This window comes from Lolium perenne, chromosome 4 (genome assembly GCF_019359855.2).
Source record: "Lolium perenne isolate Kyuss_39 chromosome 4, Kyuss_2.0, whole genome shotgun sequence".
Lineage (NCBI taxonomy): Eukaryota > Viridiplantae > Streptophyta > Magnoliopsida > Poales > Poaceae > Lolium > Lolium perenne.
The window spans coordinates 69,347,586-69,364,775 of record NC_067247.2 but is presented as its reverse complement, the minus strand read 5'-3'; the positions used below and the strand labels follow the sequence as shown (position 1 = coordinate 69,364,775).

The following is a 17,190-nucleotide window of genomic DNA, read 5'->3' as shown; positions in this document are numbered from 1 at the left end:
AAGTTATCCTACTTGAGGTATTTTTCTATTATGAAACTAGAAATAATATTTGATTTTAATTACCGGTCCAACTATTGAACCGAGTGAACCAGCGGTTGGACCAGTAAACCGTGAACTGAGAGCCTCGCCGTTTCGACAACCGGTCCGGTTTTTAAAACTATGGTTTTAACCTATGGTGGAGAAAAAGAAAAGTTATATATTACCTCTATTAATAAAAAGATGTCGGAGATTTGTCTAAAGTTATATATACATCCAAATTTAGACAAATCTCCACCATTTTTATGGATGGAGGCACTATAAATCAAAATTTAGACAAATCTCCAACATCTTTTTATGGACGGAGGAGATAGGTGCATCACTTTGGCGGACAAAATCTCTTGCATGTATGTGCAATGATCTCAAGTGAACAGAAGGGTGCTCAAATTACACCTAGTCAATGAATGAACAACACCACTTCTTGGGGGATAAAAAGAAAAACTAAAGAAAAAAAGAACCTAACACCACTTCCCTTGCATCCATCCCCAAACAAAAGCATAGTGACAATACAACATCATCGTCCAACCCAACCAGCAACCATCCCCTACCAAAACATCCTATACACACTTTACAAACACTGGCCTCTACCCCCATGGAACTCTTTCTCCTGAAAAAAATACAAGAGCAGGAGGTAGAACCAGCACATAATGCACAGTATAAGATTATATTGTCAGCACAACAATGCCTCGATCGCCTCATTCGCTTCTTCCCCCTTTCAATATGTTTCAGTTGTATTTGGCCTTACATCATCCAATGGCCTGCACGTCGAGAGGGGTCTCCATATGGCACGTTTCTGCAAGCCGAGCCCAACCCTGTGCTCTTGTTGTCAGCACAAGCAGATGCTTGTCAGTTTACCAGATATAATCTAATCAATTGCTTTCGATATGTGCAGGTGAATCCTGATTTCTCTATTGCTATGAACCCTTAAAGCTGTCATCTTTCAGTGACCATGAAAACAAGCGACCACTGGCATCCCCGCTCAGAAGCTGCTTCAGGTCGGGTGTTAGACAAAGGGCAGTGACCGGGTGCTTGTGTGACTTGAGAACCTTCTGAAGGAGTAGCCTGTATTCCAGTGTCTGGCCATTCAGGCCCGGCCCTCCAAAGGTGGTTGTCGGCGATTTGTTTTTGCTGTCTGCTGCTTCATCAGACGTGCAGTGAACCATCTTCCATACCTTGACAGCACCACTTTGGTGACCTGTCACATACCAGTTTGTATCCTGCCAGTCTGAGTGTGTGGTGCTCGCCACTGACAAGATGAGATCAGAAGGAAGCTGAGAGGTGTTCACCACAGCAAGACAGTCTCCGTTAACGGTCCAAACAGCAAAAAGAACACCGGCACCAGTCAGAATCTCACCAGTGAGGTTGTTTACATGCAACGCAGACACTGATGCTGGGAACTTAGGTAGCTGCTTCACAAATACAAGGCTTGTCAGGTCCCACAAGATGACGGAACAGTCATCAGAGCCTGAGACAATTAACGAGTAAGGCTGGCTGACATAGACACATGTTATTTTGGCCGTGTGAGCACACAGGGCTTTCTCCATTCTCAAGAGACGACGAATGCCATCTTTGACAAATCTCCATACCGCGACTACTCCGTCATCACCACCTGTGGTGAGAATGTTGCCATCATGGCTCACTCCAGTGCACTGTATCTGACTACCACCATGAAGGTTCTCATGTGTTGATTGAAGTCTATCCTGATCATAGGTCAATATTCTCAAACTGCGGTCAGGAAATCCCCATGAGATGTACTCATTATAAGTTACTGGTTTGAGCAGGCTGTTTGCTGCAGCAATTAGGATCTTATCATTGTAGCTCACAATCTGGGACACTGCTGATGCAGTTTTTCGAATTTCTTGGTGTGTAAGATAAGCGCTGTAGCGTAGAGGATGAGGAGGAACTTTCCTATCGGTCCGTCGCTGTGGATGGGCTTTTTGGAATAACTGTTTGGGGGTCTGTCCGAAATGATTGATCTGTGCCAGTATCGAAGCCTTCATTGTAGGATCTGATACCGCATCTATATCAACATTGCCTTCATATGTGTAGTGATAGAAAACATTGACGGCATCTTCAGCTGCCTGCCATACACAAAAGAAAATACCATTAGAAATCCAGCTAGTCAACAGGACTAACAGTCAGAAAGTGAAATATGGAACACCCTGTTTCAGATTACAAATCACTCCCTCAGTTCACATAACAGGTTACTGTTTGCAAATACAAAATAAGTTCTCTACCAATATGGCCGCATAACACAATTGAAATCAATGGTCAAAATTACATCTCAGGTTCCATGGTAAACAAAAAATTTATCCAGCTTTCCTATAACAGAGACGATATGCCTGATTTAACCATAAACGTATTTGTGTTCTGTTGTCACACTGATGGAAGTGGCAACATTATTAGGGCCAAGAGGAAACAGAAATTGCAGAGATCTGAGAAGATATATACCTTTCCTCTCTGCTTATATCCAAAAATAAGATCAATCCAGTGATGCAGATTCTCAGATACGAAGTCTGATTCCAGGGCTTCCCGGTGTTTCCTAATGAATTCTCGGGTGCTACCTTTAGCCCAAGGTGGCAAAACAACATCACCGACCTGCAACAAAGATGAAATTTGGTTAGGGCATTATCAGTACACCCAGCACAAAAATATTTCACTTATGTGGAAGTATACCTTCTCTCCTGATTGTTTTTCCCCCAGGTCCAGATTAAATCGGTTTTCCAAAAACTCAGGCAAATAATAGAACTCCGGAATGAGTTCCTTCACATCTGATGTGTTGCTCTTACCAGCAGCGCTTGACCATGTATCTCTCACACTATTGAATAACCGGTCTGCATGGTCAAATTGTCCACCCTGCAATTTCTGGTTTTCCATGCTGAAGGGAGGAAGCCTTAAGAGATAGAAAAGGACAATCCCAGCACTTGAATAATGAGAACCATAATGGAACTTTGGTACATCAGGATCATCCCAGCTATCATATCTGAAAGGACCGCGAGAGATTATTCAATTGTGTTAGATGTTTAGAAACACTGAAGACAGTAGGGGGTTCTCAATTAAAAAAGAAACAAATGGGTGTTAAATAGACAAACCTCTTGCGGAATTCCTCTTCTCCTCCCTCTGTTTGACATCCCATTGGTTTATCAAGCTTACGAAACGTCTGCGGGTTTGTCAGATCTAAGGTATCACTGTTGTAATCTGCAAGAACCCATGGAAATACTGGGTACTGTGTAAGGTCACTATACCCTCGACCAGCAAGTGTATTTAAATGCATCAGATACTGGAAGTTGGAAATTTCTCCACTTTGCCACCGTTTGGAGAACGACTTTGCCATGATTTTGAAAAGACGGCTCCCCTCACCACTGTCCTGTTTAGAAGAAGCTGATATTGTCGTATCCAACCTGCAAAAAGTCATGTTTTTGTGTATTATTATCAAGTTCCTGTACTCAAACATCCTAATGGTAAGTAAGAGTGATAACTGAAAGCATTAAAATGCTAAATTATACAACTTAAGCTAAAATCCTTTGACTGTTTCCCGAGCTATTATAAGAAACCATGTATTAGGTAAATAGATAGCCAAAAAGCTCTGGTGAATTAACAAAGTCTTTCATATTTATATCATGCAGCCTGAAATGCACATCTATCTACAAATTTACGCTTTTAATCACAACCTGTATCCAACAGAGGCAATAAGAACATTTGGAACTCTGTGACTGCTATACCAAGAGTTCCCAATCAAGGACCCAGATCTTGCAAATTTACATGGTTTTACAGCTGCCTGACAGGTTTTGACCGCATAGGCCCACTTGTCATGTTATGTTACCAAGAATACTATTTATTATGCTACTAAAAAAATAATTCGATATATATCAATATTTGGTAAAAAATACTAGCCAGTTCCCAGCCCAATCGTGTTTGAAAAGTTATTAAACCTACCATGCTAACCAAGGAAACACAGGAACCGGTAGTGACCATTTTTCTGGGCATCAATTCCAAGATGGTTTCTAACCTACAGGCCTAAATACTGAAATCACAGAAAAAAAAAACTAAAATGCTGAAACATGGGTGCCACTTCCCCAGGAGGAGGATATGAACTGACCTATGACCTTTCATGCCACTATAGCTACAATGATTCTTTTTTGTACAGACCCCTACTTCGTTGTTTGTAACTAATTTCAGTTGTACTACCTAGTAAGAACTATGAAGTGATCAAATAAGCAATTGTGCAACGAATTAAATGTGTGTATGTAACTGCAAAGGATTAAGAATACAAACATGCTATTCCGCGGGAGGTTCATGCCAATCAGAATTTTGAAAACTTCCTCCCTCTCCTTTTTGTGGAAAACTAAAAGCTCATTGCATCCATCCATACTGAAAATCTCGATTGCAACAGGACGAAGCTGGTAGTCACGTTTCAGGAGCTCATGGACACTGTCAAGCTTCCACATGTGCCATGGATGAGGCAGGTTACTGCTACTGCAAAGTTTTTCCTTACCCCAAGCACCTCCATTGTATGCCCATGCTCTGCCACCAAGTGAAATATTTGCAGTTGCACCCCATGGTGCAGGTGATTTCTGCTGGGAATCAATGCTTCCCATTATATCCTTTTTCACACCTAAAGCCTGATCGATGACAGAGAGCTCATCTTGATCACCCTTTTCGCAAATGCAATTGGAATCATCAATGTAAAAGTTCTCGATGATATATAAGCAAAGCTCCCCAATTAGAAATATCCCGTCGTGCTTGTCAAGACCAGCAACACGTTCACAATTGTATTTATGCCTAATCTTTTCAGAAGGTTCCAGATAAGGTCTGATGAGATATTCTCCATTGTCAAGCAACTCCTTTTCCGATTTATCCTCTGAGGTTCTTGTATCAGTACCTTTAACTGAAGGTGGTTGTCTTGGTGAATTAAACTCAGATTTACCTTGGGCACTCTCTGACATGTGATAAGAAAAAGAACTTGATTTTGCTCCGAAATCATTCGCAGAGTGAAGACTCTGCTCATTAATGCTGCTTTTATCATCAGTCCAGCCAACTGGAGGTGACATTGTGCTTCCTCCTTTGAATATGTCATCGTCCTCTTTGAAAGAAGTGAAATCAGCAGCATCAAGTTCCCTCTGCTCAGTTTCATAGGTCAAAAGATTCAATCCCGACATTGTATCTGACCCAGATGTCATCAACATGTCTCCATCCTCTTTCTTGGCCGCAGTAACATCATCAAACCCAAGACTGCTGGTTAGAACATTCTGAATAGTATCTAACTTAAATTTGGAGTTCTCAAGTTTCTTCCGCATTCTGTATGGTCCTTCAACTGCACATAGCTGCCATGCAGGTTCTGTGGATACTTGGCGAATGGGGAAAATACCTCTTTCATGTACAAGCTGTTGAACTTGACTCTGCCACTCACTTTCTCCATGCAATATCCACCCATATTTGTCTTGACGAATTGCTCTTAGCTCTGTGGACATCACATCACGGACCAAATCAAGATTATATCTCCGTTCATTTATCTGTTCCCAGAACCTTGCATCTAATTTTACAATTTCACGTGATTTCCGTCCCATCTCTTTCTTGCGCCTGACATCCATGCCTTTTATTCTGACACCAGGAAATTTTGCTGAGCCAGTAATGTATTGAACCCACATTATCAAAGCACACTGATCTAGCACTTTACTAATTGTTTGCTGAGAATTCTGAAGCCACTCAAAAAACATTGATGTACTCCCAGTCAGTAATTTGTCAAGCCCTCCATGCAGGATGTCCGTTTGTTGCCCCTGGTTAGGCTTACAAACTAGCAGGTCCTCGAGAGATGGACGCCGGTGCACTACCAGGTATTTAAGTAAATCCACCGCTAAGTTTTGAGCACTTAATCTCTTGTCACGAAGAAGTGCCATCAGATTTATGCAGAAACAGCACATCAGATCAGTATCAACATTGCTTGGGCAAAGAACCAATCTCTTGTTGGCAATCAAAAGCTGAAGAATGGTGCAAATATCAACAGCATAATCTTCCTGGGGAGGTTTAGAAGCTAAATTTCTCCCTGTTTCCGTTAGGAAATCCAGATTTGCCAGCAGGTCATCTTCCCCGAGATTCTTTAGGAATGTTGGCAGGAAACAGTACATTATCATCCGGTTTGTGTTCTTCAATATGGCATGGATGTAGGGATCAAGTTGCCTGGTACCTCGAGCAATGGATAAAATACCTTTACCTGAAGGTACTGCGTCTTCAATACGGCCGTCTTGATTGGCAAGCTGTAACATGGACATCAAGAATTCTAGAGTTCGCAGTACACCGAGTGGGGTTGGAAAGCAGCCAATGTATACACGATCAACAATCAGCCAGCAAAGTGGTTCCAAGTTGACAGACCAGCGGCTCTTGTCAAGTTTCTTCCCATCTTCGTCGTCATCAAGCAAGAGTTTTCTTTCAAGGAAGTTCATCAGTCTGCTTAGACACAAGCCTTGAAAAACCAAAGCAGAATCAACATCTACAAACAGAGGCACAGACTCAAGAATGCTCTCAATAAAGAGTGTTGCTTTCAACTGTTCGGAGATAATATCAGCGAGGATTTGAGCAATGAAATCAAGGATGGCAGTGGCTCCAGCAGAGCAAGGGCCACCCCCATAACCTAAATCATCTATGTCAAGCAGAAGCTTGGAACTGATTGGGAAGAATGTGTTCACTGCAGGTGATCCATGAATGCTTGTCTTCAGATCAGGAGATGAATCAAGGTCCATCGCAGATATAGTTGAAGACATGGAAGGAGAGGCTGTTAGGTGTCTACCATCAGTATATGATCCTGAGCTACCAGCCCAAGAAGTGAATGGGGCCATGGGAGACGCAGTAGGGGTGCTTGCTGCTTTGTGAGTCGATCTCTCAGATAAAACAGGGGATCCAGTGTTAATCATAGAGACCGAGCTGGGCGAATCAGCTAGTTGGTGAGAATCACCGATGCCATTTGATCTCACAGCTGATAACTGTCCTTTATCATGAGCATTCTGAAACGCTTGGTTTGCTTCCCCATTGATAATCTTAGGGTTGAGCTCCTCATTGGGAGAGCTATCTGCTTTTACTTCACCATTATCAGAAGAGTTCTGCACGTCAGTGCTTCCTGAGCTGGTACTTTTATGCTCCTGAGGAAAACTTGCAACACTTAAAGTTTTTGCAGATTGTTCCTGATTCTGTGGCAAACATGAGAAGGTATCTTTTGAACTTTCATTGTCATCATCATTCATATTCTTCTCATCTGTTGTTGCAGTTGTTAGATCTTTTGCCATCTTCAGTGCACAATGGGACCTGTACAACAAAAGGAAGGTCAGTTTGAACATCCAGGACACCAGGTAACTTGATATATGCACATCATACCAACCTTGCACATGAGAAATATAGGTCAACACAACTTTCTAGGAATTCATGCCGCCTGCAAACAGCAGAGAATGGTGGGCACGTCTTTGCCAGATCAACCATGAACCGCAATATTGAAGTAGCAACAGCAGGTGCTGCTGCTTCACCACCCATTAATCTTGCGGCATATGTCTTATGCATCAGAGCTTCTCCTTGAAGATCTCCTCCCATGTCCGATGTTGCTTCCACAAGATCCGCAACCAAGGTGCCATTAAGGTGTGAAAGATTGTTATTCTGGTGTGCAAGCATAGACTTCATAATAAATGAATCAAATGTAGCTTTTGCCATTTCGATAACAGTATCCAATAGATCCACAAACTTCAGTTCTCCATAGTTTCCATCACTTGGCATAAGAGCATGAAAATCAAGCATGCGGACCTCCGGTACTCGAGGATAAACAGGCTTCCCAAAAACCAAACAGAATATTATATAATATATTTCAGGAGAATCATAAAAGCTTGGAAGCACATGATTCAACCCTTGGAAACCGCCACTTGTACGAAATTTCAGAGCAAATGTAGTAGATGATGTAAGGCAAACTCCTAATAGAGTCGTGATCCATCTCATACTTGTCGGATGCACAGCTTCATCAAGGAAATATGTGACCAATCTAGATGAAACAACTTTATGCCATTGCTCCAGCAACTCTTCAGCATTTATTGTTACTTGTAGATCAATGAGCATTTCCAGTAACATATTCCTCACGATAATATGCTTTCCCATAGCTTCCCGGACAATCTGGCGGTTTGGCGTAAGTTCTGGAGGATCAAATGTCATGATTATGAATCTTACAACGAGCTCCAACTCAGAAGCAAGAAAACCATCCTCCAAGATGACACCAAGCAGCACAACTAGCTTCTCTAACACAGGAATTTCAACGTCACCACGTTGTAAAGTAACAAGAAGATGCTGCACAAGATTAATCCGACGCAATATTGTGAGATTGTGGCTCCTAAACCAATGCATTGATACCATCCTCTCAAGAAACCCAAGAAGAGTTATTTGTACTGATATAGGAGCACCAACCCATATAGTCCAGTCCAAGAGAACATGCTCAACCATATCGGCATTTGACAAGACTATGAACTCAGAAGTCTCACCAGCTAAGTCAGCATTTTCAAGCTCGGACAGATGGCTAAATGAATCTTTTTGAGCTGAAAAATCATCTAGATCTCCATGTGATCCACCAGAAGACACATCATCACCAAACTTGAGTAGGCTAAGTTCATCAAGACTGGCCTCTGGTGAGATTCCAGATGCATAGCTCGATGTTCGTTTTATATTTGATTTCTGTGGCTCAGGAAATGAAGCCTCACAGGCAGCGATCCGGAAGAAGATATCAAGAGATTGCATATCAAATAATGACATTCTCCTGTGCAGGAAAAGAGCAAGAAGATGGTAGCCCCTCAAGGCCTGCATGTCTTTCACATTTTGATGGCTCTGCTGAAGAGATAATGCAAGCAATTCCAGTGCCATATGCAACATATCCCTAGTTTCGGCAGCCTCAACAAGAGCAAGCACAACAGGCATTCCTCCGACAGTTTGAACAGTGTCACCAATTGTGCATTGATTACACACGTAAACATCACCACTTAGACGTCCATATCGTGGTATACCTGTCAATGTGAAGCGCTATTTCAATATTGACATACTCCAACGAAATGACAAAGATAAAACACAAATTAAATAATTGGAAGTTCACGCACCTCCTATTGGGGATGCAGCAGCAGAAGTTGGATCAACAAGGTTCAGCAAGGAAAGAGTCCCGGATGCACGAAAAGCATCTGAAGATGTTCCATCAAATGCAAATATTAGCTTCCTCCCAGACAATTGCAAGGAGAGATTTCTTAACCTTTCCATATCCCATACAATTCCACTGCTCTCAAGTCTAAAACTCCCTTGCTTCATTGAGCTATCAATGCGCTGGCTGCTTGATGGTACAGCTACTTCCACTTCTAATGAATCAAGAATCGCCATTACCTCCCCACCACAGGCTCGGTTAGGGACAAATCTCAGAAGATCACTGTCCTGGAACAATCCCCTGTAACCTTGTCCAAGAATATACATGAAACAAATGCTCCCTGGTGTCAAGACTTCCTCAAAAAGGTAACAACAGCGGAGCTGCCATGATAGGTCAGAAACTTTGCCACGGATAGCAGGTGTACCGAGTGTTACTTGCAAAGATTTACCAAAGGGGGATGGCGAGTATCCAAGCTTGCCAGTGTGCCTCAGCTTTCCATCAAGGTAAATGCTAGCTACACTTGCTTGAAACAGGCCAGCTAATGCATTTGGTTTGCTATGAACAACTGCAAGATGATGCCATTTCCCCTCTCCCATTTCAATACCAGGAAATGACAATGAACTCGAATTGCTTGTGGCAATAGTAAAAACACCATTGTCATTGAGATAAAGTTCTGCATAAAACGTGTTCGCATCATCCACTGTACCCACAGAAAAGATGCGCAAAACTTGTCCACTCCTTTTACCATAAGCCCCTTTTAATGTTTTTTCTGTTTCCTTAGAATGGCTTTTAAAGAAGTTCCTAAACTGGAACCAACAAACGAAAGAGTATCCAGAAACAGGTGGCCATGTCCTTTCTCCTAATGACACCTGAATGGATGCATGGCCTGCTTTGCTCATGTCCATCTCAATGAAAGGGGCTAGAGATATATCTCCTTGTCTGACATCTTCCATTTGAATTAGCTTGTCCATCATATTAACAAAAAGATGACCTGAACGCTTAACTTTCAGCTGAAGTATATATCTCACAAGAAGTCTTAGTTCAGAAGAAGACAACCTGAAACAAAACAAAATGTAAGACAAAATCAAAGGACAAGAGCTAGTGCAACGAGATCAGCAATGGAATTTCACGTAGTATAACTGACCTGTAGGCACCTAGCACTTCAACAATTCTCAAAGCATGATTGAGAATAGGAGACGAACCCTCCAAAAATGGGTTGATTGTCTCAAGTAAAAGACCAACACAACCTGCATACCAAAAAGGGCAATAGAAACATAAGGGGACTCTCATCAACCAGAGTTACAAGAAAAGAAAGGGTAACAAGAACTTATGTCCATACCAACAGAAGTTAAATTCTCCTGGTTGAAGGGACCAGCATTTGCTAGCTTCTCAATAAATCTCAGCAACTCCAGTTGAACTTTAGGTGTAAATGTTAGCAAGGATCGGATCAATACGACAACTGCACTGGCATTATAGGCTCGTTCCCCATCAAGCCTTGGAAGTCCAAACGAGGTCGCAGATAAGAAACCTGGCTCGTCCTCTGAAGTTTCAGATGAGATGCTCTCTACCTGCAGGTTGCTGGTGGGAGGAAGAACAATCTCAAGTGCAAGCTCGAGCAAAAGTATGATAACTTGTTTTTCACAGTCCACACAAAGCAACCCAGACTCAGAGAGAAGATCATAGAAAGTGTGCGACGACAGGATTGTGTGCAGCCTTATCCTATTAACAGGATTGTTGCATACGGCAGCTGTCATAGCTCGCATCAGAAAACCAAAGATCTTCATGTGAGTAAACAAGGATGGTTCAGACTCCTCATTTTCACCTTCATTCTGGAAACTATGAAGTGTTGTAAGTAGCAGAGAAAAACCAGTGGCTTCTCCGAAAATTCTTTGTGCTGAACTGTTTGCCCCAAGAATACGCCACAAAGCACCGAATGTATCACACTTTGCATCATTGTCAAGCTTGCACTGAGAACCCAGTGAGGTTGATACCATCCCACTCTTCAAGATTTCAATCAGTGATCCTATTTCTTCTGGATGAGCCTGAAAAGAGCAAGTTTTCACATGTTAAAGAAATCACAGTTCACCTGGCATGCTGCTAGAGTTCACTTATATAGCACACAGTTGAAACAAACAAGTCACGTGGTAAGCAAAGGCACTTAAAACTTGTGTGTGTGTGCTCCCCTTAAGCCAAAAAAACTTAGGACCCTAAAATAAAACGATTCAGATGGAGAAAAAAAAGGCAAGAGCACAAACCTGAAGAGAATCTTCAATTATCAGGCATGACAATAGCCGTAGCACGCCAGATCTGTGGCTTTCAGATACCAAGAAAGGAAGAATGGTGTTGACTCCGTTGGAAGATCGGAACGATTGCTGGTTAGTCTCGGCTCTCTTCAGCAGATAAAAAAGGCAATCCCAGGCAACAGTAATTGTACCTTCATGATCAAACATGGGAAATTTTGTGGAACCAGAAGCCATTAACTTCGGTGAAAGAATGGAGTCTTTGTTGTCCACAGTTTTCTGAAAATCATCTGTGTTAGGCTTAATCTCTGGAGAGTAAAAGATCTTGCTTTGCTGCTCGTCTCCAGAGAAAAGCTTGTTTTGTTTCAAGTCATCTAACAATGCTCCCAGAACTCCAACTTCCCTGAGAACTTTTTTGTACTGCTGATCAAAGGAGAGGAGCTTTATGAAGAAAGAGAGTACTGTATGCTTAAGACTGGTTGAAATTGGTTGCTGCAATAAGCAGCAGAGTGATAACAATTCCTGCTCCGGAATGCAGTTTACAACAGTAACTGCATATTCTAGAATTTTTAAGATGACCTCTTGAAGTGCTGCAGGGAAACCGCCCATATTTAGGATGAAAAGTGGGACAGTTCGCAGTTGTTGACACAGCTTGTAGTTTTCAAGATGGCTCGAGAAAATCTTGAACATTCTATTGAGAACTTCAGCTTGTACTTCCAAGTTGTCTGCCTTCAGAAAAATGTCCTGTAGCATCTGAATAGCTTCAAGATCTTTTACCTTGGGACTACTAATTTCCAAAACATCGTCTGAAAACTTCTCAGCTGATGGAGTCCGGCTTCTGCTGTGACCTGTTCCCTTCCCATGAGAAGATTTCATACTTTTACCAACAAAATCTTCAGAGGGTCCAGTTTGCGACAAATTTACAAGAACATCAAGCAACCGGGACAGTTGAGGTGAAAGGTCACATGGAAATCTATCTTGTTCTAATCTGTGGGATGGATCTGATCCATCCTCTTCGGATACTATGGTCAATGATTGCTGAGCCTGAATTTTGTGTAAGCTGCATAGTGTAAGAGCAAACTGGACAAGGAACTGGTAACCATGAGCATTATGTATGTCTTCCCTGAGCCTAATAGATCCAGCCTCTGCAATTTCAACGGAAAGTCGCAATATTAGCGCGCAGCAAAACTGAACATTTTGTAAAGAGAATTTTGAATCAACCCATCTATTCTATTATTGGAAGAGACACGTGGGAATGGTAAAAAAGTCTATTGATTTACCAGGCCTGTAGGATAGCTCAACGCATTCCAGTAACAAATCCACAATGCCCATGGTGTAAGCAGCATCACCACTTTGAGGTTTGAAATCTTTCACGGCCATAAGGAGCACTTTAATCTAAAAGGCATAATCAATAATGTGTCAATAGACTAATCAGGAATATCTGCAAAAGAATAAATGTAACAATGCATGCACACGCATACACCAAAAAATGTAATTATCTATTGTAGATGCTTCAGTAAAGTATTGTATTCTTGAAGAGTTCTATCATTTGCCATGAAATATCAGTACAAAACAGCAGGTTTCAGCTAGAGATATATAGTTTAAATCAGGACTAAATGACTGAGGACACTTTTTTACATGGTATTTGGTGGCAATGAGCCATTTAAAATGAACTAGTCCACAACGACGGAACAACAAAATTGGAATACTTCCATCCACTTTGAAGAGATAAAGAAAGTACCAACTGATGCTTCCTTATGTACTTTGCAGAAGTCCCATTGTCATTTGCGAGAAGAAGACCAAGAACCTGTTTGGTTGTGAATTTACATTTAGTAACATGTCATCTGAGAGGAAAATCTATAGATAATGCTGCATCATATCGACTTGCCTGCATCGCATGGCGATGAAGCTGAATTGTGTGGAGAGGAACAAGACCCTCCCTGAACTGAGAAAATACAGACACTGAACCATTTGCAACCATGTGGAATAGAAGCTGTAGAGCATCATCTTCAACTAAACTTGGTGCAGCAGATGAATGGCTCGCTAGTGCCTTCATTATATGCACCACACTTCCCTCGATCTTCATAGAATAAGAACAAGAAATGAAGTCCAAACCAAAATTGAAGATGAAAAATGAAAGTAATAAATTGGATAATCATATCACGTTTTTAAACATAAAGCAAAGGACTTGTAATGACCTTATGAACATTCAAGAGGACAATACCCAAAGTACAGCAATACAAGTTAACAAGCTATGATTTAGCCCCAGCATAAGTCCACAACTACGAAATCTTGCAAAGGAAGTCCTCTGTCTATGGGAATTACCTCAAGCCGGCGAGATTGCATAGGACCCCAATCTTTATTCTTCTCACTTGTTGATCCTTCTCTCCCAACGGGTAAGGATTTTTTGCAGGATTCATCAGGACTCAATAGGGAATTGAGGATATATATCAGGCAGCACAAAATACCAGAGTCCAACAAAGGCTGCTTATCAATAGTCTGCAACAAAGAAATTAAACATGAAATGCAAGTTGCTCTGAGCATTTGGCACATGCTGTTTTATTATAAATTTGAAATACCAGACCTCAGCTTTGGAAGACCTTATTCCAGCTAAGTTTTTTTTATCAGAAAGATAAGCCTCTTCTTTCATACTATTTAATTCATGCTACAATTTTGAATACACTGTAGAAGTTAAAACTGGAAACTAGAATTGTTGTTTTTGTTACATTAATCTATGCGATTGTACTGGAACAGCGATATAATACCAAACATTAAGCTTGGTTACTTATTGTTTAGCAATATGACGCCCTTCAAAACATCCACTGGCAAATATTAGAAAAGAAAAACATTGGCAAAATAATGAAGTGGCGCCATACAGTACAACAGTATAAAGCATTGTTTTCACAATGTTTGCAGTAACAGGGATGAGCTTCCTTTTACTTCAAACTTAGAATCATTTTCAACCCCCCACCCAATAGTTCGGACAGTGCACTGGCAGATAGACAAAGTAACAATCCAATTTTCTGCTAAAAACAGCATTGCAAAGGGAAATAGACAAATTATCAGTAGCTGCTAGGATTATAAAGTTTAACTGACTTGGTATGACACATGTGATGATATTCGTGTCAACAACAAACTGCAACGAAATTTCTACCACCTAGCATTAGCTATTAAAGCCTTACGCGGACTGCAATACCAGTCAGTATCAAACTGAACACCATATGAACACACAATCGCAAGAAATAAAATACAAATGGAAAACAGAACAGTATCTCAGTATCTTAACAAAAGGAACTGCACAAACCTCTGTCACGAGAACTTCGACTGCATATAACAAGTTTGAACCTGGACATATGCCAAGCTGGATCATGGAAACAAGTTGTGAGAGTGTATGGTCACCTGAAGTCTGGAAAATGCACCATATAAACATAATGAAGACAAACCTCTGTGATCTCAGAAAAGAAGCCAATGACATCATCAACATGCAACGATCTTCCTTTGCTGTGGATTCTTAGCTTCTCCACATCAGTAACAAAAGCCCTTCCAATAACGAAAGCAAAAACATGTGCTTCTACTAACCTGTAGCAATCATGAGAAAGGCTATCAATAAAAAGATATGCACTGAGAATTCTTGCATAGAGAAAGCTCGTTAACAACAAAGCAATGTGAAATAGAATCTGAAAGTATAGAAAGTCATACTTCGCAACTAATTGAGCTACACTAGACTGCTGCTTCACTAGTCTACAGAAGACATCTACTGCCAAATTTAAGGCCCTTTCTTTCTCCTGCGCAGAGAAATAAAAAAAACAAGTGTTAGGGTAAGAAACTAGCAAGATGTTGTAGCCTCATGGTGACAAAATGGAAGAAGCAAGATACCTTTTCAGAGCTGGAAGAGCGGAATTCTTCCCAGAACCTTCTGAAGTCTGACTCCAGTTCATTTTTTCCCCTGCGGTTACAAGAGGAAGAATTACTAAGAATGGCAGTATGTAGTACAACCCATATATCTTTTGCAGAAAAAAGATAATTATTCATTTCAAGCAGCAGAACCAAATTCCTCAACAATATTTCAAATGAAGGACTGCATTGCTTCTTTCACTGCTCTAAGGTAGAATTCATGCATCAGAATCATACAGACATCAATTACCTGCAGAGGTTAAAGGCAAATCTAAAAGGTAAAAGAGAGAACTATTATATCTAACAGGTAAATCTAAACTGCACAAACCTCTGACACCAGTCGGACAGTATCTCAACAAAAGGTCCTGATGTTATAGTAATCAGACTATTCACCCTTTACCAACAGGTTACCCAGTGGTAATTCATAGCAGCCTTCATTAGAAATTCTCACGCTAATACTAACTGAGCATGATCTAGAAGGGGTCACAGAGAATGCTAACCATCCTGTTGGAATGTATCGATCTAATAGTTGAAGCTTCTTTCCAGTGGAAACACGAGCATAACTCTAGCAAGACAATTCTCACCATCTTAATCCCAGAACATAGTAGGTGGCATAGGTAATGTGAACATTCCAGTCTATGGAGCTGGCCTCAATCGTAACAAGAACTAAAACATTCCAAGTTTTCTCTACTGAAACGAATGGGACAAACTGGCATGGTGATAGACTAGAGACGTATTGGAACCCATGAATTGACCGTGCAGCTAACGGTTCTTACAACCCCCATCCCAGCTCAACATCATGGGCAAGACAAAACCAAAGGAACGAAAAAAAAGCTGCAGCAGCTGATATACCGTAAGCTTGAGCTAGGAACGTGATTAGGTGAATCAATCCGCGGGGTAGAAAACGGTAATCTAATGCCCAATCCCGCATCTACCAACTAAATCTCCAGAGAAGGAGAGGGAAACGCGTGGAGAGATGAAGGGGGGGAAACAAGCATCCCCCGATCGAAAGCTCCCTGAATCCAAATCCGATCGCCATTGCCCGGCCGGGAAAACGAACGCGGGCAGGATCGCGTGGGCAGGACAAGGGGGCGGGCGGCGGTATATTCGATTCGGGCGGCGTGGGACCCACCTGGTTGCGGCGGAGGAGGGCGAGTAGCCGTCGAAGGGTCCGGCGGCTTCGTCGGCGGGCCCGCTGCCCCCGCTGGTGGATGCGGAGCTGAGGCGCGGGGTGGCGGCGTCGGCGTGGTCGCTGTGCTGGCTGAGCGGGGACGCCGGGGCGGGCGGCGGCGGCGGCGGCGGCTGGCCAGCGAAGACGACCTTACTGAGCAATGTGGACCATTTCATTGTGCCGGCCCCTCATCCGCCGCGCAGATCCCGGCCGGATCCCGCCGATTCGCCGGAATTCCGACGCCGATCCCGCCCTCCCCCCTCGCTCGCCTCCAAGAAATGATTTTTTTTCTCTCTCTCTCGCTATTGTTCTTCCCCCTTGGTGGCCTGCTGCGTGCGAGCCTGCTCCCTCTCCGCCTCCTCTCGTCGCCTCTCCTGCCTCCGGCTCCTATTTTTGTTTGCTCTTTCTTTCCTCTATTTTCTTTCCCCTTTTTTCTTTCCTTGTTCTCTCTCTCTCTCTCTCTTCTTCCTCCTCGCCCCTTTCTTGTGTGAAGTTTTTGTATTGCGACCGTGTCTTCTCTGTTTGGTCTGGTCGTTGCTTGCTTGCTTCCGCAACGATTATCACTTTTCTTGTCTAAAACAAAATACTACAAACATAGAAAAAACTGCAGGTAACATCGTTAACCACTGCTAACCCTCTCTGACTTTGTCTGTGTTTTACTTTAATCCATGCGACTTCTGCCTGACGTGCACTGTGAGGGTGCC

General features: G+C 42.2%; 1 protein-coding gene across 1 annotated transcript; it reads right to left on the bottom strand.

The window, feature by feature from the left end:
* Positions 1–359: 359 nt before the first annotated feature.
* Positions 360–16,875, bottom strand: LOC127292902 (protein SPIRRIG). Its single transcript, XM_051322423.2, has 19 exons — positions 16,448–16,875; positions 15,298–15,367; positions 15,121–15,206; positions 14,865–15,000; positions 14,726–14,782; positions 13,747–13,920; positions 13,310–13,501; positions 13,163–13,228; positions 12,702–12,816; positions 11,437–12,566; positions 10,521–11,223; positions 10,326–10,428; positions 9,147–10,237; positions 7,406–9,056; positions 4,312–7,332; positions 3,129–3,437; positions 2,713–3,019; positions 2,488–2,634; positions 360–2,117 (listed from the first exon to the last, which is right to left on the bottom strand). Exons 1-19 carry the CDS (start codon positions 16,660–16,662, stop codon positions 951–953), a joined length of 10,740 nt encoding a protein of 3,579 aa, XP_051178383.1. The 5' UTR covers positions 16,663–16,875; the 3' UTR covers positions 360–950.
* Between the last annotated feature and the right edge of the window lie 315 nt (positions 16,876–17,190).